We start from the raw sequence: 23,715 nt of genomic DNA on the forward strand, positions 1-23,715 counted from the left end.
AGGTTTCTCCACCTCAGTATTATTGACGTTTTAGGCTGGATAATTCTTGAGACTATCCGCAGAGCAGAGCTGATGCAGTGGGGGGAGGGACAGGAAGTTGATGAGGAAGGTGGTCAAAGTGCATGGAGCAGGGTGGTCCTAGGCTACAGATAAAGAAGGGAAGGAGAGAAAGGCTGCTGCTGGAGCTCAGAAAACAGGTATAAATCACAAATCAAAATATGTTTATTTATGGGAAAATTATGAGAAGCAGGAATGCAGGGGTGGCGTGGCAGTGAGGCCAGGCTCCTGAAACACAGGGAGCAGGCTGCAGGGGGTTCTCTTTCTCTGGCAGCTTAGGCTGAGGCCCAGGCTGGGCATCAGACAAAGGTTTTCAGGAGCTCTGCCAGGCGTGGGTCCTTGCAGAGCTTCTCCTCCAGAGCCATGTACTTCAGGGGGGCCAACTCCTTGTGTCTGAAATCAGAGGGAGTGAGAGATGGTGAGGGGTGACAAAGTTGGTGCTCCCACCTCCTGCTCGGTCCTCTTGGGCTCCCCAGCCCCTTACCGATTGAGCCGCTGTTCCAGGATGCGGATGCGGAACATAGCCTGAGAGCAGTAACTCAAGTACAAGTCTTCGTCCTCGGCTGTCAAGGTCACCTGGTTCTCCTGGTACCACTGCTGCTTCTTCTGCAGCTCCTGGGTCTCCTGCCAGCGTGGGGAGGAGTGAGCAGGAGGTTTGCTGAGCACTGACCCTCACTCAGGCTGTACGCTGAGGCCCCCTGGTCTCTAGACAGCCAATGAAGGTTGCCTCTGCTACCCTCACCCACAGAAGCCAAAGGAAGAGAGGCATAGCCAAAAAATGTCTTCAGTGGGAGCCACTGGGGTTGTATTTAGAGGGATATAATGTCCATGAGATCAGAGCAGGGTTCAAGGCTGAGATAGCCATGTGGCTCTGAACAAATGACATTTTCAGAGCTTCAAATTTTTTGTCTGCCAAATGAAGGTCATTGTACATACCCACGACCACCACACCACCATGGGAACTGCATGGTGTACTTCCGACCAACAGAAATGCGTCAAGGACTAGGAGTTGTAACAATCCACCATCCATCCATCCATCCATTTATCCAACCATCCATTCATTCATTCATCTACCTATCCCTTATCCCATCCATCCTTCCACTCATCTATTCAACTACCCATCCATTCATTCATTTACCCATTGCCTCTCTCTACCCATCCATCCATCCTCCTATCTGTCCACCACCCATCCATTCATCCACTACTCACCCATCCATCCCATCCCTTCATCCACTCTTCCACCCAATGAACAAGAATAAGGAAGGACACCTTGGTCATTTGGAAACTCCAAGCAATTAGTCCCTCACAAGTCTGTGGCGTGATGGGCAGGCAACCAGCCCTGGGCCCATGTTCAAGATGAGGATGCCACGGTCCTCTGCCTGAGCCCTGGCTGTACCTTCTCGAAACGGGCCTGGATAAGGTTGGCTTTGTCAATGAGCCGCTGCTTGAAGTCGCTGAGGCACTCCTCCTTGACGTGAATGGCTTGCCAGCGTGTCAGCTTCTCTCCTGGGGGCAGCTGTGCCAGGAATGGGGCCAGGTAGTCCAGCTGGGCCTCCACCTGCTGCAAATGCTCCTCGTGCATGACACGCTCCTGTAGAGGTGGGAGTGGTGGTCACCTGGACCAGCAGGGGCTGCAGAGGCCTCCTGGCCAGCTCTGCATCAACACGTGACCTCACAAAACTGGGCCTCAAATCCAGATCCCTGTGTTTGGTGCCTCTGGTCTCGGAGGGGGGCCTCTCTCGTGCCTGTGGTTATTGGTAACAGCCAACTCCGTCTTACATGAATTGATGTCTCTACCTGAGCCTCTGCACACACCTAACGCTCAGTAGGTGCTTGCTCAGTAAATGGCGATATATGGAGACTTCTGCCAAGATGGAGGCATAGGTGGATGTGCCGTGCCTTCTCACACAACCAAGTTTAGAGACAACTTAATATTAGCAACAGAAAACACAGCCAGAACACGGAAAATTGAACTTTTCGGAAGTCCGTTAACAACAAATTCTTCAGCCTGACCAGTAAGGGGCGAAACCAGCAGCTGGTGAAGCAGGGTTGCACAGGAGGACTCGGCCAGACGGACTCAGGCGCGGAATCCAGGCGCACGGTTGGACCTAGTGAGCGACAGAGCGAGCCACCAGGCGAGCAACCGCGGGGGAGACAGCGGGGGAGCAGGGCTGCGTGTTGACTGTGGTCGCGCATTTGTGCGCGGGCGGACAGGCGAGGGAGTGGGCAGTTGGACCGGGGCCCGGCGGGTCCCCGCGGCAAGCGGCAGTGGAGGGCGCCGCCATTTCCCTGCTCTGACCCCACCTCCACATACAGCGTCATAACCCAGCGACTCTGAGTGGCCCGGCCCAGGTGAACCACCTAAGAGGCTAATCCTCACCCAGCTGTGAGAAACAGCAGAGGGGGTCGCCATTTCCCCGCTCTGACCACGCCCCCACATACAGCATCACAACCCAGCGACCTGGGAGTCCAAGGCGCCGCTCACTTCTCACACTTAAAGGGCCAGAACAGACCAAAAATGGCGCAAGAAGATCTCAAAGCCCCAGAACCTATAGATCTAAGCGATGAAGAAATAGCAAAACTCTCAGACGCACAGTTTCAAACACTGATGATCAGGATCCTCACAGAACTGGTTGGACAAATATATGAAGGTGAAACTAATTGAAATGAATGGAATTGCACAGGACACCAATAGCAATGAAAAGGAAACTGGGACTCAAATCAATAGAGTGGACCAGAAGAAAGCAAATAATGGCCAAACAGAAAAGAGTCAAGAAGCAAGAATTCAAAGAAATGAGGAGAGTCTTAGGAACCTCCAGGACATCTTTTTTTTTTTTAATTGATTATGCTGTTACAGTTGTTCTATTCCCCCTTTCATTCCCCTCCACCCTACCCCCCCATCCCCACCATTACCCCCCCTTTAGTTTGTGACCATGTGTCTCAAGTCCTTTAGATTCTATATTTCCCATGCTATTTTAAACGCTCCAACATCCGAATTATAGGGGTACCAGAAGGGGGAAAGGCACAGCCACCAGTGGAAAACTTATTTGAACAAACAATAAAGAAGAATTTCTCCAATCTGGCAAAGGAAATAGACTTCCAGGAAATCCAGGAAGCTCAGAGAGTACCAAAGAAGTTGGACCCAAGAAGGAACACACCAAGGCACATCATAATTATATTAGCCAAGATTAAAATGAAGGAGAGAATCCTAGAAGCAGCAAGAGATAAGGGGACAGTCACCTACAAAGGAGTCCCCATCAGACTGTCAGCAGATTTCTCAAAAGAGATCTTACAGGCAAGAAGGGGCTGGAAAGAGGTATTCCAAGTCATGAAATCCAAAGACCTACAACCAAGATTGCTCTATCCAGCAAAACTTTCATTTAAAATGGAAGGACAGATAAGGTGCTTCTCAGATAAGATCAAATTCAAGGAGTTCATCATCACCAAGCCCTTATTCTATGAAATGTTAAAGGGACTTATCTAAGAAAAAGAAGTTAAAGAAACATGAACAGTGAAAGGACAACAAACTCACAGTTATTAACAACCACACCTAAAACGAAAGCAAACTAAAAGGACAGCTAGATCAGCAGTGGAAACATAGAAATGAAGATCTCAAGGTGGGTTAGCAACAGGGGAGTGGGAGGAGGAGAAGGGGGGAGAAGGTACAGAAAATAAGTAGCATAGACAGTAGACAGAAAATAGATGGGGGGGGGGCAAGAATAACATGGGAAATATAGAATCTAAAGGTCTTGAGACACATGGTCATAAACTAAAGGGGGAGTAATGGTGGGGATGAGGGAGTAGGGTGGAGGGGAATGAAAGGGGAATAGAACAACTGTAACAGCATAATCAATAAAAAAAATTTTAAAAAATAGCGATATATGGTTGTTATGAATGATGTTAAATCAAAAATGGCCAGTCAGTCTCTCCCTTTTCCTCCTTCACCCTGGAGCCTTATGTTGTGTTGGCGGACACGGGCCAGGGACGCTGGCGATGTGGGGGCCGATGCCCACCCCTGGGAGTCTGAGAACCAGTCATCGGATGCCCTGTCCTGCTTCTCCAACCTCAAACTATTTTTAGAAATCTCTCCTTGGTCGATGAAGGAGATTTAGAAGCTGGTGTTGAAACCAGGGTGGGCCTTGCAACCCGAGGGTGTAACCTGAACGCCCTGTGCTGCGGGGGATGGGGAACTCGGGCTGGTGGCCAGAGGTGGCTTTCTGTGGCCACAGGTGGAGGTGGGTGCACGACTTTCATCCTTTCCCAGTGAAGTAGAGGCCATGGCTTGGCCATAGCCCCTGAGGGTGGGGGAGACCCAATCTGGCTCCCGAGTGCGCTCTGGGGTGTCACGTAGAAGTGGTGAGCTTAGTGGCAAGGATGACCACGATGGTGTCAGTAACTTCCTCTCCTCTAAAGGCCTTCCCGACAGAATCCCTAATCATCTTCTCCCGCCAAGGCCAGGGCCTGGGTCAGGGAGCGAGCCCCACCCTGGCCTCCCGGTACTCCTTGCTCTTCTCATTGCGCTTCGTGTCATAGATGGAGATGGTCAGTGTGTGCGCCTCCTCCTCTTCCTCTCGAAGCTTCAGGATCTCCAGCACCTGAATTGGAAAGTGGGGGAGGGCATAGGTAAGGCACACACCCCCCCCTTGCCACCTTCCTGCCTGCCCACTCTCCCACGGGACCCCACCTCCAGCTCCGACTCCCAGGCCTGATGTCTGGATAACTTCTCCTCTTTCTTCAGCTGCATCATGGTCTCGTACTGGTAGAGAAGCTTCTTGGTGTGCTCCGTGGGCTCCACCTGCAGCAGCAACGACAGAGACACACAGAGGCAGCAGTGGCTGCGGGCATGGACAGACTCTGGAACCAGCCCTCTTGGGCTGAATCTCCCCCCGTCAGCTATGTGACCCTAAACAAGTTGCTTAACCTCTCTGGGCCTCAGTTTCCTCATCTATAAAAACACACATAATACTAGAAGAGAACTAGAGACTTAAAAGGATATGCGGGAAGAGTGAGGATTTGAACTAGGAAAGCCAGCCCCCTGCGGTGCCAGGACCGTGTCCTCCAGTGTTGGTCCGGGGATGTGAGGTCTGCTCTGCCCAGGGCTCCGGGGGTAGGACCCATGCTCAGTAGCCTCTCCGCCCGTGGGTGGGGCTGACTTTCTTGGTGGAAAGAGGAGGGCTCTCAAAAGAGCTGTAAAGAGAAGGGTCTCCAGATGGGAGCTCTTGACTTTCTCATGGGACAGAGATGAACTTGCAGGCTGGGAACCCCGAGTTTCCACCGCAGCCCTCCCACGCTGCTGCATGGGGCGCAGGGCCCCGTTCCTTCCCTCACCCGCCCCGCCCACCATGGCCCACCTCGAAGCTGCTACACATGTCTGGCGTCATGATGATCTTGTTGCCCTTGCTGTCCACCTCAGTGCGCCGCAGGAACTCGCGCTTGGAGGCCGTGATGTGGTTCTCACGGCAGTGGTAGCGCAGCTGGATGCGCTCCTCCAGGATCAGAAACACGCGCTCGGCCACATCCTCATCCGCAGGCTTCGCGGGATTGCGGAAGAACCGCTCTGTTATTTTCTGGGAGCGGGGTCAGAACACGCATAGGATGGGCGGTGGGAAAGAGAATCTCTGCGTGGGCCCCAAGGGCGGGAGCAAAAGACACTCAGGGACACTGGGGTCTAGACTCATTTGGGGGTTCGTGTGGAGCAGCCTCTCCTAGCCAGGCAGTGGTTCTCAGTGCTAAGCCACTCCAGCCCTTGGGCAGTGCTGATTTCTTCTTTAGCTCCCCCCACAAGGCTCTGCTTGCTCACCTCCAGAAACAGGGAGCTCGCTACCTCTCCAGGCAGCCTTCTTTATCACTAGATATCTCTTAATGCTAGAAAGAGATTTTTTTTTTGGTATGCAGCCATAAAACTCAGTTGTCAAATAATTTGCAACGATAAGAAGAAATGCACAGTTTAGTATTAAGTGGGTGACGCAGGGATTCCATCTGTGTGCACGTTTCACTCTCAAAATCAAACCTATATAGTACTTTGCAGTCATATCTGAGATGCCATTCTGAGATACTTGTTACTTTTTTCTTTCTACATCTTTCTCTCTATATTTTATATGTTCCATTTAGTTATATTTTTTCCACACATTCTTAATGTTTAATTTGAGTGTACCCTTTTTATAGCAGTAAGGAAATAATACCTCCCTGACCCAGGGGCCGAGGGCACCAATGGGAAAGGCCGTTTGGGAAAGATGCTGTTCCCGAGTCCGGCTGTCCCCAACCCGGGTAACCAGACTGCCGGAGCCGGGAGGCACCCTGTTCCCAGGGCCCAGTAGGCGCTTACCAGCATGGGCCGGGGATTTGATTCTGTGCTGTTCTGAGTTATCTTCTTGACCCTGTGCCCAAAATTGACAAGGCGGTAGGAGAGGAAGTCGGGCCGACCTTGATAGTGTTCCGTCATCGTCCAGGGCGTCTCCTCCCGCTTGATCAGGCCGTCCACACGGACTGTCTTGTAGAACTCCATGACGCGGTCCGACTCAGGTTGCATGGACTTGTAGGAGTGCACTGCGGTGGGGGCGGGGGCGGGGAGGCTGCCGGGTCAGCATTGCGAGCCCTGGCCCCAGACCCCCAGGAGAAGGCACACCCCTGACCGCTCATGGATGCACCTTAGGTCTGAAGCCCAGCCCCTACTGCTGGGTAGTTACACTGTTTCCGGCCTTTTTCTTATTAAAAGCAACACGGCGATGAATGTCTGCACATCGTGCATTTAAAAAAAGTTCTTGCCCAGCAGGGGAAAAATGATTTGCTGCAGGTGGATTCTCAGCCGTCGCACTGCTGGCCGCAGCAGAAATATTTTAAGGCTGGTAGTGATGATTTGGTGGCCCCGCTGCTCTTCCAAAAACTTGTGCCCGTATCCTTCCGCCAGCAACCGGGCAACTGCTGGCTGCTTTGCATGGCAGCTCACTCCCTGCAGAGCCATCTTTGCATCTTTGATGACATGAGGGTGGTGAGATGGTCCCTCAGAGATATGGTTTTATTTATTTTTAGTATATGTGCTGCCGAAGCGAGCACAGGTTTTATTTATTTTTATTTCAACCATCAAGTGAAGTTGACCTTTCTTGACTTTTTTTTTTAAGATGGTACATCGACCCTAAGTTTCCTTTTGTGACTCCTTGGTTACGGCTGTTGATGCTTTCCTAAGACATGGGCGCCCCTCCCCTCCCAGGGCTCACAGTCATGTCCAAAGCTTCCCCACCCCCCACCCTCTGCACCGCCAATAAAACCAATTTGTTGGTTTTATTGCTCAGCATCCTGACCCCTCTGTAAATGTGGCCCCCGCTGTGTGATCCCAACCACAGAATCAGCAGGTGGCCCTGGCTTTCACTTTCCTGGAGGGTCACTTGTCACATTTCTTTGTGTTTTCTGAGCTCCCCACGACCTCACATCTGCTTTGCACGGGAGGCAGGGTGGTTTTTGTTGCTTGCCACCCAGAGAACCCTGTCGGTACCTGGATGCTGGCTCTTCCCACCTCACGCCCGCCACACAGAGGCTGCGCTAAGGAGTGTGTAAGGCGTCACTGGGGCCCCGTGCTGGCCCAGTGGTGTGATCCACTCACCACGCAGAGCCTGGGGGTGGCCCGGCTTGAAGTAGTCGATGATCTGGCCTGTGACCTTGTTTATGTGCCTCAGTTCCAGCATGTCCTCCCGATTCTGGTACCACTCCTTCACCTCCAGAGTCTTGGTGCCTGCAGGGCGGGCGGGGGCTGTGTGCAGCTGGGCCAGCTGTCCCAGACTCTGTCCCACCATCCCCAGCACACAGGGGCCAGCAGGGCCCACACTCACACCGAAGGAGCGTCAGGGACATGCCCAATATCACACAGCATGTTGGGGGACCCATTCCCCACTCCTGGGCTGCCCCTCTTACACTCCAAGTCCTTGTAGGTGCTCAGGCGGCACACGAGGCCGTTGTTGTTGAGGTACGGGGCCCACTTTTCCAGCTTGGCCATCTTGTACTGTATCACCTTCATCCCATTTGGGCAGCGGGTCTCGAACACTGCAGACACAGGGTGGGCTGGGGTGAGGGACCTTCCCAGACCAGGGGAGGGGAGGCCAATCCCACTAAGCCACTCGCCTGGTCACTGCCCACTGAGCTGCCTGCTGAGGTCCTGAAGGCCCCAAGCCCACTCCAGGGGGACAGAGGACCATGGACAACAGCGGTGGCTCTTGCTGGGGAGGAGCTCTCAGATTTGAGCCCGACCGGAAGACTTGCACCCTGGCCTTCCACACGCTCGCTGCCAGGCCACCCCTCCTGCCCTAACCTGACTTCCTCTGGTGCTTCACGGCTCAGCTCGGATGACCCCTCCTCCTGGAAGCCCTCACTGCCCACCCGGGACTGGGCTGGGTGCTCCTCCCCTGGGTCCTCATGACCCCTTTTCTGGCCCTTCCTGCTCTGCTGGAATGGCCTATGGCCCATGCCGTCCCTGTGGGTCTAGCGGTCCCAGACGAGATGCTCAGCAGCCAGCAGACGTTGGCACGGGGCACGAGCATCCCTGTCCTTCTGCTTTGTCTGCCTGCCCTTCCCTGGTCAGGCCCATCCCCTCCCCTGTGCCACCTGGGCACTGTGTGTGGCCTCCTCCTGGGAGGGTGGGGCCAGGGAGGGGGACGACTGTGTGCTGGTCCTCCGCCGTCCATCATCATCCCACCTGAGTTAACTGAGCCCCCTCCTGTATGCCAAACTGGGGCCAGGCCCTTGATGGCAGAGCTGAGTGTGTGTGGCAGGGAAGAAGGGCGAGGAGGGGGCAACAGGAAGCGGGGGGGGGGTAGGAATGAGGGGCCAGGACAGCCTCTGTGGGTGGCCCCGCCTCACTGCTGCTGCAGACCGTCCCAGGGACCCAGGGCCTGGGGCAGGGAGTGAACACAGCATGTGCATGCCTTCTGGGGAGATCTCAAGCTGCTCCACCCACGAGTGCGGCATGTCGAAGCACTTATCCTCATCCTCCTTGACCTGTTGGGAGAGGTGGGAGTGGGGTGCACTGGTTCTGGTCAGAAGTTACAGGCAGAGCAGAGCCCCTGTCTTGACAGTGCCCCCCAAACATGGCCAAGCTAGGGTGACTTGTGAGCTCTCCAGAGAGCCAGGAGTCACGGGCAGTTCTGACCTGGCCTGGGATGACCCAAGACTTACCTGGTTACTGCTCAGACCTCTGCCACCTGCTCTTCTAGTCAGGCCTTTGTGGCCAGCAGGGGGCGCATGTGCACTGACATTTACTGTCTTTAGCAGCCATGGCTGAGGACACTGGAAACGCTAAATACAATTTCCAGGCAGGCACATCGCACCACCTTTCTATGCCCAGCAGGTGCAACAGAGTCGCCCCTGAGAACCCAGACTACGGAGCCAGACGGCCAAATCCCGGCTTCCAATGCCAGCTGTCACTTCCTGGCTGTGTGGCTCTGGCTCAGTTACTCTGCCCCTCTGGGTGTAAGTCTTCCTATCTGTCAAGGGGATAATAGTTGTGGATGATAATACTAGTCCCTGCCTCACCCGGTGGTCGTGAAGATTTAGACAAGTTCATCCAGGTTAAGCACCTACCTGCGGGCACTCAGTAAGGGCCATATGAGTGTTACCTATTGTTATGGGAAGAACTGGTATCTCCCCAAATTCCCATGAACTAACCCCCAGGACCTCAGAAGAGAGAATATTTTGTATCTATAAAAAGGCAATTCCATTAAAATGGGGTCGTTTGGGTGGGCCCCACTCCAGTGTGACTGGTGTCCTCTGAGAGGAGGACACTGGGATGTGGACACACGGTAGGTGACCAGGTGAGGACATGGGGAGAAGACAGCCACCTACAAGCCGAGGAGAGAGGCCTCTGAAGAGATCAGCTCTGCCCACACCCTGGTCTTGGACGTCCGGCCTCCAGAACTGTGCGAAAACGCATTTCTGTTGTTCACGCCGTTAGCCTGCGGTACTTTGTTGGGGCAGCGCCAGCAAATGAATGCACCTCACTGTGATTGGCTCCGCCCCGCCGCTGTACACACAGAGGAAGGCACTGGAGCTTCCCGTGATTAGGAAGTGTGCCCAAGGCGTCACAGCCAATAGCCGCGGCATCTGGACCCCTGACCTGCACACGCAGGGCTCCCTGCAGACCTGCCTGGAAGACCAGGAGATCAGAGAAGAGATGCTGCCGACCTGGGGAAGGCCCCCAGTCAGTGACCTCTGGAACAGCAAAGAGGAGGCACAGGAAAGGCCCAGAAGTGCTGGGAGGAGATCACGGCAGCTCTGCAGGGAGGCCTGGCAGTGAGGAATGACCAGCTCTGCGGCTCCCGGGCCTGTGGAGAGGGTCGTAGCACCCTGCCGCGAGGGACACACTCTCTGAATAGGAGGGATGTGGGGGGGGGCAGGAGACCTGAGTGTAAGTCCCAGCCCTCCCCTGCCCCGCTGTGGGAGGTTCCAGGCAGGTAGTTCAACCTCTCTGGCCTCAGTTTGCCCGTTTATAAAACGTGGACATAGTCCTGCTCCTTCTGCTTTGAGGAATCTACAATCAGTCCATTTGGACTGTCCCCTCCCATACACATGCATGCTAGTGGGGACGTTCGTCAGGCTGGCCAGAAGCAAGACAGGGTGTGAATCTCCACAGGCGGATGAGACTCACCAGATTCTCTATGTCATTGTCGTCATTCAGGTTGTCATCCTCTTCCTCTACCATGGACAGGTGAGGCTTATCGGTCCCCAAAAGCAGGTACTCCCACTTCACAGGGTCTCCCAGATCAAAGATTAAGTCCTGATGGGGGAGAGGCTCAATTGAGTGCACCCCACGGCCACCACGCCCCACTACTGCTGCACAGGGTGGTGGGAAACAGCTTCTCCCAGGGTGGAGAAGGGCCCTGGGCCCCGAGTCAGACAGGCGGCCTCTGTGAGTCCCTGCCCACCCACCCTCCTCATTTCCACAGGGACACCAAGGCGGGTCTACAACGAACACTCTCTCTGTTGCGCAGTCTCCCCGGGAAGATGCCCCACTGTTGTCCTCTGGGGAAGGTGTGGAAACTCCAGCCTGGGAGAGGTCTGGAGGCAGGGCCACCCTGCATTGTCTGGGGTTGCGCCAGGCAGTGTGTAGAGCAAGTGCAAGTACAAGCCATGGAGATTTCACGGGAGGCCGAGCTGGCAAGTTGAGGAAAGGCCCCTTCATGGTGTTGATTCACGCCAGGGAGAAGGGAACTGGGCAGGCACAGGTGGGACAGTGCAGAGGAGGCAGATGGGTTTTCTCCTCCCTGGCCTGGGTCCTCTTCCCATCCAGCCCACCTGAGCCCAGGCTCACCTGCCAGGTAACTCCCAGCAGGTAGGGAGCGCCCCATTTCCCAGTCTGCCTCCTCAGGGTGTCATTCTGTCACCAGAATCAGTGTCCCAGAGGGGGCAAAGGCCTAAGAACAGCTGCCCACAAGGGGGTGCAACACGAAGCTGTCCCAAAGCCAGCCTATCCTGGTCCTCGCTGTCGTGTCTGAGTCCTGGAGGGCTCCGGAGCATCTCTCTGCTCCAGTGGGGTGTGCGGAGAGGGGAGGGTGTGCGGTGGGAGGGAGGGAGAGGCAGGACTGCTCCTGGCTGTGACAGTCCCTGCAGATAGTCCAGGCTTAGTGGAGAGGAACCAGACTGTACAGATTTGGCATTTCTTTCCATCACGTCCTTCATTCTGCCACTTTTGTAAGTAGTAAGCGGCAGCTGGGGTGCCTCACTGCTTCAATTTCTGTTTTTGTAGAAGCATAACTGAACGGATAGCCCCGTGTCCTGGGAGCGTAGGGGGTCTCGCTGGCTCCACGTGGGGCCTCGTCGCTGCTCTCTGCCCTCAGTGCCCTTCCAAGTCTCCATGAAGGAACAAAGCGGCCGCTCCCCTGCTCACTTGTCTGTCAAAGTGACGCTGGAGTCCTGGCCCTTTCTCCGTGCCCTCCCTTGGTGACACAGAACTGCCTCTCTGGCCTCACGTTCCCCCCAGGCCCCCTTCCATTTCATAATCTCTGTTGTCCCCGCCATAAATTCCCTCTGCCTGGCATCAGTCCAAGGCGTGCTGTGAACGGAGGCAGAAGACAGGCTCTTTGGCCTGGAAAAGGGGCACAGGAGGACTGTCACAGCCTCTCAACGGTCACGACCCTTCTGAGGGCCCATGAGCCTGGGCCCTGGGGGAGGACAGTTTTGGCTCTCCCCCTCTGTGTGGTGTGGGACGCTTTCTCTCTGGAAAATAAGGGTGACACTGGCTCACGTGAATTCGATGGCTGGGGATGACTGTTGTGAGCGCCTGCTAAGTGTCATTTTCCACCACCCTGTGAGGTCAGTGAGGGCTGAGCAACCCTGGACTCGAAGGCTGAGGGAGGCCCCGGGGGGGGTGTGTGTGTGTTCCTCCTGCCACAAAGGCAGACCTGTCTCCACCTCGGGACATCTGACTTGCACATGAAGTGACCTGCGCAGGAGCGCACCTGCGTCAACACTGTCTGTCTCCCACAGTGGCAACAGCAGCACCTCAGACAGGGCCACCTTGGGAGAGGGGCCAAAGGGCCCGGGGTGTGCCTTGGGGAAGCTGGCCTGGTTGGAAGCGGGGGAGCTTGGGAAAAAACGAAAGGGCACAGGACTCAGAGCCTGTCTCCCTGTGGGTTTGCAGACGGCTCAGTGAGCTTCTGTAAACGGGACATGCCTTGGTTTCCTGCGCCCGGATCGAGAAACAGAACATTGCCCACACTCCCTGAAAGCCACCCCGCGTCCAGTTCGGACCTTCCCGCAAAGGTGCCTGTGCGTTTTCAACTTCTGTAAGTGGCTCTCAGTTTGTACATCTACGTCTGTGGAAGTCCACTGGGCGGGACACTTAGGATGAGTGCCCTTTGCTGCCACGTAGGTTGCATTTCACTACAACGTTGTCAAAAAGTCTTTCATGCAAACCCACAACCCACACTTTACAGGATACGTACATTGAAAGAGACAATAGTCACATCAGAATGGGCTTCGTGAGCAAAGGAGTGGGCAGTGGAGACTTGGCTACGGGGAAAGTCTGAAGCCCTCATGGCCTGGAGGCCACCTTCCCCCACCGCCCAGTCACCGCCCCCCGCTGTGACTGCCGCACCCACGCAGGGCCCTCCCCCGAACCTTGCAGCAGTTCCAACAGTCCTGCATGTTGATCCAGTAGTTCTTGTGGTTCCAGAGGCTCTCGATGCCCAGGAAGTGGTCGTCCTGGGGGCTGTAGCTGCGGGCCGTGAACGGGTCGATGAAAAAGCTCTCGGGCACCTCGCGCTTCCCCGACAGCACCAGCACCCAGGAGTGCACCCGCAGGCCGTGCAGGGGGTCGGTGTTCGCACTATCCGACTGCTGTGCAGAGAAGGTGGGTGACTGTGGGCTGTGTGGCTGGGAAGCGGGGGGCCAGCTGCCCAAACAGCTCCCTGGGGCTGGGGAATGAGCAGGAGAGCTGAGTTCCGATCCAGACTGTACCTATCACTGGCTGCCTGCGTGACCTAGAGAGCATCACCCCACCTCTGAGCCGGTTTTCTTATCAGTAAAACGGGAGGGACTGGCTCGATCGGGGGCCCTCTGGAGCTCTGAGGAAGCTGGGATTCAGTTGGTCCGGGTGAGATTTTATCCGGAGAAACATAGTGGGACACCATATGGCTTCCTCGTCTGCCACCCTCTGGGAGAAGGGTGACTGTGTCATGTTTACTGTATCCCTAGTGCCTGAACTAGAGGAGATGTTCAGTGAATACCACATAGAAGGAAAGAAAAGCAGGGAGGAAAAGGGAGGATGGCAGTGTGGCTGGGTAGGAGAGATGGATGGATGGACGGATGGATGGGAGGATGGATATGTGGATGGGTGGGTAGGAGGGTGGATGGGAGGGTGGGTGTGGGAAGAAGAGCTGGAGGAGAGTCGGGAGGGTGGGTGGGAGAGTGTATGTGGGCAGGGCTTCAGTGACAGGGTCCGGAATGAGGAGGCCACCAGAACAGCCCCACATGAACTGCCCCACATGAACTGCCCCAGGCAGCAGAGCTCTGACCCGAGAAATCTACCACCAGAAGCTAGTCGACCACCAGTGGGAGGCTCCCACCGGGCCCGGCCAGGGCAGGGATGGTTGAGAGGTAAAGGAGACGATTTGGACCTGGGGGTCCATTGCACCTTTCTCCCGTGACCTGTGTCTCTCTCCTGTTCCTCGAAGCCCCTCCCCGAGAGCTGAGCTCTGGCGGAGGGCAGAGGGCAGAGGGCAGAGGGCAGAGGGTGGTGCGAGGCGGGCGGCGGGCCCACCTGCAGGTGCTCCTCTTCCTCCCTCCGCCGCCTCTCCTCCTCAGCCTGGGTCTTCTCCTGCTGCTTCTTCTCCTGCTCCTGCTCAAACCTGCTGGTCAGGTCCCGGGGCGGTCTGACAGCGTACTTCTTAGGTGGCGCCGCTTCCTTCTCCCGGAGTGCCTGTCACCCGAGGAGGGAAGATCAGCAGTCACAAATCACACCCTCCCCCACCCCCAGGCCCCCTTCTCCTGGAGCCTGAGGCTGTCTGGCTCCTTGGCCTTGGGCAAGCCCTTCCACTCCCCTAACCCAGGCTCATCTGGAAATTGGAATGGCACTAATTAACACTTTCTCCTGGGCTTGTTCTGAGAATAAAGACGGAAAAATGGCCATAGAGGAGGTGCCCATCAGGGCCGGTGCTTAGGGGATGTGCTTTTCTCTTCTTCACCCTCCTGCCCTCACTGGCCATGGCCCAGAAAGTTGGATCGTCCAGATTTTGGCACTGGGGGGGTTTCACGGGTTGACGTAAAGTAAGAGTTTGCTGGGCAAGGAAAGAAGGAGAAGAAAGTGTGTGTGTGTGTGTGTGTGTGTGTGTGTGTGAGAGAGAGAGAGAGAGAGAGAGAGAGAGAGAGAGAGCACTTGGTGGCAAGAAAAAAATCCAGGAGAAACCACTACAAAGTCTACAGAAGTGGCCTGGGGACAGTTAGGAGGGAGAAGGAGCAGGTGTCCGGGGTTTAGAGTCCGGGGACCACGCGCCAGTCCCCGGGTCTCCATTCACCAGCTGGTGACCCTGGTAAACATGGAAAATCAAGTGGCAGTTGTTATGAGGAACAACCAAGTCAGGGGACATGCCAGCAGCGTGTAGAATAAAGTCGAGAACTGTAGAGTTCTCCATCATTGTTAGCGTTGGTATCATTTTAATAGTTAAAATTTTGACTCAGAAAAGAGGGCCGAGTTCCGCTCGTAGGCCTTTGGAGCCAAATGCAATGACAATGACAGAAGATTCCCTCTTCCTTGAGGAGGTGGGCAGGGGACAGCAGAGCTCTCCCTGGGCGCCTCCCTCCACCAGAACACCACCCAGGGCCCCCAGGGCTCGCCCGGGCACAACACGGGCACCGTGGGTCATGCTGGGCGCCCAGCCCTGAGCTGCAGACGCCTGCACGTTTGGCCCTGATCCCCAAGTTTTGGGGTCAACCCAGCTCATGAGGAGCATCTCCTGCCTGCAGTGTGGCTCTCTTCCAAAGTCAAAGAGATGCTTCCACGGCTCCTAAAATGAAATACACTGAGGAGTGTTTCTCGTGCTCACGCAGTGTCTGGCCATTATGGCGTCTCGGTCGACACAGAGAGAAACACACCCACCACCTGCTCAAGGGTGAGTAACTTTTTTTTTTTTTGCTGTTAAAGGAGCCTTTTTACATGGGGGGGGGGGAATGACAGAACTAAATGTCTGTCCCTGCATCTGTTTCTTCCCCAGATGAAAACGGCTGGGCGGACTTTAATCAAATGTGCAGGGTGAATTTGGAAGTTTGATTTAAGGTATGAGCCAGGTGGCATTTGTAAAATTTACCCCATGGGGCACACAGGAGCTGGAACTGAGTCACAACAAGGGGAGAGGGACAGCCGGGGTGGGCACCTGGGCCTTGTGTGTTGAGACGCCGGGGTCAGAGAAACCACCGGTGACTTCCGCCAAGATGGAGGCATAGGTGGATGTGCCGTGCCTTCTCACACAACCAAGTTGAGAGACAACTAAATATTAGCAACAGAAAACACAGCCAGAACACGGAAAATTGAACTTTTCGGAAGTCCGTTAACAACAAATTCTTCAGCCTGACCAGTAAGGGGCGAAACCAGCGGCTGGTGAAGCGGGATTGCACAGGAAAACTCGGTCAGACGGACTCAGGCGCGCGGAGTCCAGATGCGCGGAATCCAGGTGCGGGGTTGGATGTAGTGAGCGACCGAGCGAACCACCAGGCGAGCAACCACGGGGGAGACAGCGGGCAGCGGGGCTGCGTGTTGACTGTGGTCGCGCATTTGTGCGCGGGCGGATAGGCGAGGGAGTGGGCGGTTGGACCGGGGCCCGGCAGGTCCCCGTGGCGGGTGGCAGTGGAGGGCACCGCCATTTCCCTGCTCTGACCCCACCTCCACATACAGCGTCACAACCCAGCGACTCTGAGTGGCCGGCCCAGGTGAACCACCTAAGAGGCTAATCCTCACCCAGCTGTGAGAAACAGCAGAGGGGGTCGCCATTTCCCCGCTCTGACCACGCCCCCACATACAGCATCACAACCCAGCGACCTGGGAGTCCAATGCGCGGCTCCTCACACTTAAAGGGCCAGAACAGACCAAAAATGGCGCAAGAAGATCTCAAAGCCCCAGAGCCTATAAATCTAAGCCATGAAGAAATAGCAAAACTCTCAGACGCACAGTTTAAAACACTGGTGATCAGGATCCTCACAGAACTGGTTGATTATAGCTACAAATTAGACAAATATATGAAGGCGAAACTAATTGAAATGAATGGAATTGCACAGGACACCAATAGCAATGAAAAGGAAACTGGGACTCAAATCAATGGAGTGGACCAGAAGAAAGCAAATAATGGCCAAACAGAAAAGAGTCAAGGAGCAAGAATTCAAAGAAATGAGGAGAGTCTTAGGAACCTCCAGGACATCTTTAAACGCTCCAACATCCGAATTATAGGGGTACCAGAAGGAGGAAAGGCACAGCCACCAGTGGAAAACTTATTTGAACAAACAATAAAGGAGAATTTTTCCAATCTGGCAAAGGAAATAGACTTCCAGGAAATCCAGGAAGCTCAGAGAGTACCAAAGAAGTTGGACCCAAGAAGGAACACACCAAGGCACATCATAATTACATTAGCCAAAATTAAAATGAAGGAGAGAATTCTAGAAGCAGCAAGAGCTAAGGGGACAGTCACCTACAAAGGAGTCCCCATCAGACTGTCAGCAGATTTCTCAAAAGAGAACTTCCAGGCAAGAAGGGGCTGGAAAGAGGTATTCCAAGTCATGAAATCCAAAGACCTACAACCAAGATTGCTCTATCCAGCAAAACTTTCATTTAGAATGGAAGGACAGATAAGGTGCTTCTCAGATAAGATCAAATTCAAGGAGTTCATCATCACCAAGCCCTTATTATATGAAATGTTAAAGGGACTTACCTAAGAAAAAGAAGTTAAAGAAACATGAACAGTGAAAGGACAACAAACTCACAGTTAGTAACAACCACACCTAAAACAAAAGCAAACTAAAAGGACAGCTAGATCAGGAGGGGAAACATAGAAATGAAGATCACATGTAGGGTTAGCAACAGGGGAGTGGGAGGAGGAGAAGGGGGAGAAGGTACAGAAAATAAGTAGCAGACAGTAGATAGAAAATAGAGGGGGGGCAAGAATAGTAGGGGAAATACAGAATCTAAAGGACTTGAGACACATGGTCATGAACTAAAGGGGGAAATGGTGGGGGAGGGGTATGCAGGGTGGAGGGGAATGAAAGGGGAGAATAGAACAACTGTAACAGCATAATCAATAAAAAAGTTTAAAAAAAAAAGAAAGAAACCACCGGTGGTTGGAAATACGAACTCCAAGTTGACACAGCTGCATTCCAGTAGCAGGGCCGCGGGAAGGAGCCGTGGGGAGGAGCCGTGGGGAGGAGCGGCAAGGACACGCCTCTGTGAGGGCGGTGCCTATGGAGCCCGCCTACCTCCTTGGGCTTCACCGTGAGCGGGCACTGCTCCCGGGTTAGGTCCATGAGGCACAGGTCCTGCGAGCCATAGCCGTTGACGCAGTAGGCGTCGTAGCCAGAGCCGATGAGCAAGGAACAGAGCAGCGTGCTGAAGTCGAAGCAGTTGCCCTTCTGGTACGCGAGCACCGTGGTCGACGAGTACAAATGCGAGGGCTGGCCATGGTGGGTGGTCAGCGCCATGGGGCCTGCTGCCCCTGGCCCATCCTCCCCATGTGCAAGGGCGGGGCACTGGTGTCCACACAGGCTGGGCCCCGACCGAGCTCCTCGCCTTCATCAGGGTAGCGGGGGCCTGCTAAGAATGGGAGCAAAACCACCGACCCCGTGTGTCCAGAAAGAGCTGCCCACATCTGCCTGCGATTTTCAGGGGGTGTGCCTTCCTGCTGGGGAGTCCCCGTGGACCGTAGAAGCCTGTGGCTCTCTGATGGGCAATTCTGTGATTTTATCCCAAAGTTCCCCTCACCGCCTCCCCCACCCTACCCTTCACTTCAGGCCCTTTCTCTCTCCCTCCCTCCTTTATCAATGAGAAGCCGATTGAGCTGGTCAGAGGCCTGCTCTTTCCTTTCCCCACTTCTGCAGCTGGGAAAGGAAGACTCTCTGAAGGCAGAAGGAGGCAGAGGAGGCAAAGAGGCGGGAGCCAGAAGACCAGGCTTGCTGTACGGCGGCCTCCCTCTGGGCCTGTTCCCCCACCCTCTCCAAACAGTCTCGTGGGCAGAGCCTGTTTCTCCAGACTTGCCTGGCTCCCCATCCCTGGCCTCACTGGGCCCCGGGGATGCAGCCCAGATTGGCACTTACCGGCTTGAGAGGGTCGGCCAGGGGCTCCATGGAGAGGAAGTCTGCGACAAACTGGGCGCAGCCGTCCCAGTTGTAGAGCTCGGGGTAGGGCATCAGCGTGGGCCGGATGGTCGTGCTCACGAACTTCTGCAGGGGAGAGACCGAAGACCTGGGAGGACATCCCGCCTGGCCGGCTGGAGAGTGTGGCGTTCCTGGGAAGCCAAAGACCTCTGGCTGGGCGTCAGGGGTGCTCTCTAGGCCTCTCTGGGCTTTGGGCTCCTCCCCCGTGCCTCGGGAGCTGGAGAAAGGTATTCCCTGAAGCTCTTCCAGCCCAGATCCAGGAGAAGCTGCGCTGTCCCCAGGGGCCAAGTCAGTGCCTCCCTGTCATCCCCACTGCCCCCCTGAGTGCCCCAGACATGGCTTCCCCCCAACTCTGTGAGGCCAGTCCCACTGACAGAGGAGGAAACTGAGGCTCCAGGAAGTGTGCTGATGGGCTCAGGTTCACACTCAGCATCAGAGCTGTGTCTGTCTGGCTCTGGGCCACCCCCCAGCGCAGGGGACCTCGGCTACTAGGGCCCTTCAGGGGCTGCTCTGCCACCTGGGGCCTGGGGTCCAGGCCTCCAAGGAAGGCCCCACCGGAGGGGTAGCCCCGGTACCAGCCCTGCTGCCTGCTGCGGGCCTGGGGAATGCAGGCCTGGGGTTACCGGGTGAGCAAAGAGGAGAATAGGGATCTGCATGGGCATCACAGAGCCTCAGAGGCTGGCAGCTAACACGTAGGTCAGAAAGCACCATGTGGGCCAAATAAAGCCACCTGCGAGTCTCTGCCAGCCCCTGGGCAGCCCTGGTACAGCCTTTGGATTCATCCTCTGCCATTCCATCTTCCGATGGGGAAACTGAGGTCCAGAGAGACTCAGGGAGGTGCCCTGGGTACAGGGCTGGAAGGAAGGAGTCCAGGGCTTGGGTCCTGGGGCCCATCTCATCATTTTGTCTCATGTCTTTTTTCTTCCCCACCTATAGGCTCTGGTCCAGGACAGGGCTGCACGTGGACCCACCTCCCTCCACCCTCTGCCATCGAGCCCCCCGCCTGGCCCTCCATGACCCGGCCTTACTGGCACTTGGCACTCATTCAGCGGGTACAGGAAGAGGGGCACGCGGTCTGGGCACAGGTGGCTGTACTGGCGGGAGAAGTTGTCTGCCACTTCCAGCAGCTGTTCTTCTTCGGGCGTGTTGCTTTGGTAGGAATGAGGCAGCTTGGAGATGTCGATGGTGTCCTTGGTAATGATCCTGTGCCCGTGAGAAGGGTGGCATTGATTAGACTGTGTGAGGCTAGGCCTGGACGCAGGGAGCCCTCGATCCACCTTAGCTGCCAGGGGCTCTATCCTCACAACTACCTAGGAAGGAAGTGCCATTATTAGCATCTGCCCTTTTAAACAGATGAGGGAACTGAGGCACAGAGAGGTTAAGTGATTTGCCCAGAATCACACAGCAGAGTGTGGATTTGGCCCAGGTGGTCTGAAAGCAGAGCCCTCACTCTTTTTTAAAACAAATGTTTTAAAATAACTAGAGACAGAGATTCAATCTTTATTTATTTGAGAGAGGGGAAGGGAAGGAGAAAGAGAGGGAGAGAAACATCAATGTGTGGTTGCTTCTCATGCATCCCCTACTGGGGACCTAGCCCATAACCTAGGCATGTGTCCTGACTTGGAATTGAACTGGTGACCCTTTGGTTCGCAGGCCAGCACTCAATCCACTGAGCCACACCAGCCAGGGCCTGAGCAGAGCCCTTACTCTTAACGGCCTCTCTCTGTGCTTCGGTCCTGCCTCCCCACCCAGGTACCATCATCCTGCCCGGCTCCTACTTTACCCAGCCCTGTTCTGGCCCTCTCCGGGGCTTCTGAGCCTGAAGCCCCCATCCCAACACTCACAAGGGCTTCTCCGGGACGGTGATATCAATACCCAACAGCTTCTTCTCCAGATCTCTGAGCATCTCCTGCGTCATGATGGTTCCCTTCCTCTGCACCTCCCGCGGCTGCATCATCTCGCCTGTCTCTGACTGCTCATACGCTGCCTCCTGCTCTGTTGCCTCCTGCTCGGCTGCCTCCTCCTTCTCCACCTTCTCCTTCGGGACCTCCATCCTGGCGTGCCTCTGGCTGCTGAGCGATGGAGCCTCTGCAGGAGGGATAAACGCACTCAGCATGCCCATCTTCCAACCAGGAAGGGACCACCAAGACCACCTGTGTCCCAAGATCACAGAGGGGAGAAGCACATCTCCCTTAAACTTCCTTTCCATCAAGGAAAAAGTCTCTGCTTGGCACTGACTCATCTGTAACACCTTTCTAGCACTCACTGATCTCCCTTGAACACAAATCCAAGCAGGCCACAGGTTGAGAACCACCGTCAGGGCAGGAGAGGGCAGCCCAAACTTACTTGCATTGCTTGCCTTCTCGTCTGTTTATTCAGACCGTATCTTCTCTTTATGGCAAATGATACTAGTGCCGCAGAGATTACGGCAGTGTTGTGAAATTTCCTATTTAAATGTGTTCATCAACCCCAGTAAGTGAATTGAGTAAAAGAAAATTGTTCATAATAGCAAGGTGGTGGTATGGAATATGACCCCTGGAAAGGTAACATCACCATAATTGGAACTGAGGCACAGAGGGAGCGAAAGTAGGGCTGCCACCAAGGCACCCGGATGAGGGGCAGGTGTGTGTGCACTCTCCTGGCCAAGCCCCATGTCATCCCTCAGGATGAGGTCATTTGGGAGCCACACCCCGATGCCGTATGTGCTCTTGCACCCTGGGGAAAGCCTTGCTGTGGTCACAGAGCCAAGCCTCCCTGAGGTGGACTGTTACTTGCCTACCCAAAGCTCCAGGCTTCCATAAAAAGAATCCCATTTCATTGGGGGCAGCCATGTGCCTGGTTTGAAATACTCAGCTTCCCAGACTCCCTTGCAGCTAGGGTTAGCCCTGTGATTTGAACCCTGTTTTGGCTGCTGAGATGTGAGTCAAAATTGTCACATGTTAAAGCAGTGAGTCCAGCTGGCACAGACACTTCACCCTTCTTCTCCTCCTCTTCCTGCCTGGGACAGGGGGGCATAAAGCAGGAGCTGGGGCCGCCAGTGCATGACTGCGGGGTAACCACTCATGGGGACCAAAGCTGCCTGCTAAGGATGGCAGAGTGAGGAAACGGGGAGGCCTTGAGTACCACCTTCAGACTTCCCAGCATATGAGGAAACCCAGCCCCTGCTTGTTTAAGCGGGTTCCTGTGTAAACCAGGAACCAGCCTCCTGCCTCCCAGCTCAAGTCTTCATTGCCCCACCTTGAATACCTTTAAAAAAAAAAAAATGGCAAAGGTCCAAAGAGGAGGAAAACTGGACCAATGTGTAGGATGTGCTGGGGAGGTCGTGGAGAGAAACTGGGGAGAAAAGCACGGGGTCTCCCCAGATTTGTTAACGCCCCCTGGGGTGACCAGAGCCAAGAGGGCAACAGGGACCTGGAGGCAAAGGCCGGGCCCCGCCCTTCCGACCCAGCCCATAGCTGGGCCACCTGGGCTGCCTGGGCCTCTGGGGGAGGCACGTCACTGACCACCAGCCTGGCTAGGGCAAAAACCGGGCTCTGCCACTCCCTGCCCCGTTCGGGGCCTCAGTTTCCCCTTCTGTAATGTAGAAGGGCAGGTAGATGTTTTCCATCCAATTCTGACATTTGGTGGGACTCAGGAGGGGCTGAGCACATGTGTCACTTTTCTGAAGGTCCGTGCAGCCGAGTCCCGGGGGTTCGACATCACAGCTGAGGCCCCGTGTCCAGCAGCAGGCTTGTTCCAGACCCCGGTTCCCTGCAGGTGAACCTCCCACTGTGCCCACCGGCCGAACAACGCAGCCCAGCGATCAGACCCACTCGTCTGCTGCCGGGGCATGGGGACGATGAGCTCAGAGAGGGCGATGACAGCCATACAGGCGCTTCCAGTTTACTGAGCCCCCACCATGTCCCAGGCGCTGGGCTGGCTGAGGGGTTACAGAGATCATATCACTTCTCCTCCAACAACTGGGAGGCAGACGCCATTGGGAAACCGCCTTTGCAGTTGGAAACACTGAGGCCTAAAGAGGTTAAGAGGCACTCACTGCCTAGGGTCACAGAGCTAGTAAGTAGCAGGCCTGGGGTTTGAACCCGTCTATTTCCAAACCCCATGCACTCAAGGGCCTCATGAGATGGGATGTCTCAGAAGGATGTGACGGGTGGGGATGGAGAGTAAAGAGAGAAGTAGGGTGGGGAGGGGGCCAGGGTGCCAGTGGGCAGCAGGGGCTTACACTGGGGCCGGCACTGAGACGGCCCTGAGCCCAAGGCCGCAGAACCCCGTCCTCAGAGGCAGGGCTGGACCAGAACCTGCAATACTTCCTTCCCCACGTGAGGCGACCTCGGCAGCCGTGGCACGGTTTGAGGAGGGCAGTCTGGACTGGAAGTTTCCTGAACCCTGCCCAGAGGCCCAGAGGCCCAGGGGCCTTCCCCACACCCACAGCCATTTTCTGCACCCTCCTCCCCAGAAGCGACCTCTTCCTCTTCGACACACACACAGTGAAAACTTCCCCAGAGAGGTCAGGGCCGAAAGCCCCCCAGGCAGAAGATGCCCCCTTACCACCAGCACCCTCTCCCTGCCCGGCGGGTCCAGCCGTCCCCAGTCCCCTAACCCCCTCTCACCCCTCTGAGGATAGCCTGTTCAGTCTGTTAGTCTGTCTCCATAGTAACAGCTTTCGGAAGCTGAGGGCCTGTCCTGGGAGGGGAGGCTTCTGGGAAATGTAGTCTTCCGCCACCACCCAGGTCTGGGCCCAGAGGACCTGGGCTGCATTTCTATAATTTAATTTTTAACAATGGCTGTGTTTGTCAGCTGGCTCACCAACCTTCCCGAAAGCGTGAC

At 55.4% G+C, this 23,715-nt stretch overlaps 1 protein-coding gene across 1 annotated transcript; it reads right to left on the bottom strand.

Annotated features, from left to right (window-relative positions):
- Positions 1 to 245: 245 nt before the first annotated feature.
- DRC7 (dynein regulatory complex subunit 7) lies at positions 246 to 23,527 on the bottom strand. The gene is made up of 18 exons (XM_053663258.1): positions 23,499 to 23,527; positions 20,733 to 20,976; positions 19,917 to 20,091; positions 18,829 to 18,954; positions 17,995 to 18,189; positions 14,300 to 14,458; positions 13,159 to 13,377; positions 10,688 to 10,816; positions 8,970 to 9,042; positions 7,963 to 8,091; positions 7,655 to 7,783; positions 6,383 to 6,603; positions 5,409 to 5,624; positions 4,742 to 4,852; positions 4,542 to 4,652; positions 1,454 to 1,648; positions 542 to 681; positions 246 to 450 (listed from the first exon to the last, which is right to left on the bottom strand). The coding sequence occupies exons 2-18, from the start codon at positions 20,939 to 20,941 to the stop codon at positions 357 to 359; spliced, it is 2,631 nt and encodes an 876-aa protein (XP_053519233.1). The 5' UTR covers positions 20,942 to 20,976; positions 23,499 to 23,527; the 3' UTR covers positions 246 to 356.
- Between the last annotated feature and the right edge of the window lie 188 nt (positions 23,528 to 23,715).

Source organism: Artibeus jamaicensis, unplaced genomic scaffold (genome assembly GCF_021234435.1).
Source record: "Artibeus jamaicensis isolate MK-2021 breed Jamaican fruit bat unplaced genomic scaffold, CSHL_Jam_final contig_3152, whole genome shotgun sequence".
Taxonomy (NCBI): Eukaryota; Metazoa; Chordata; class Mammalia; order Chiroptera; family Phyllostomidae; genus Artibeus; species Artibeus jamaicensis.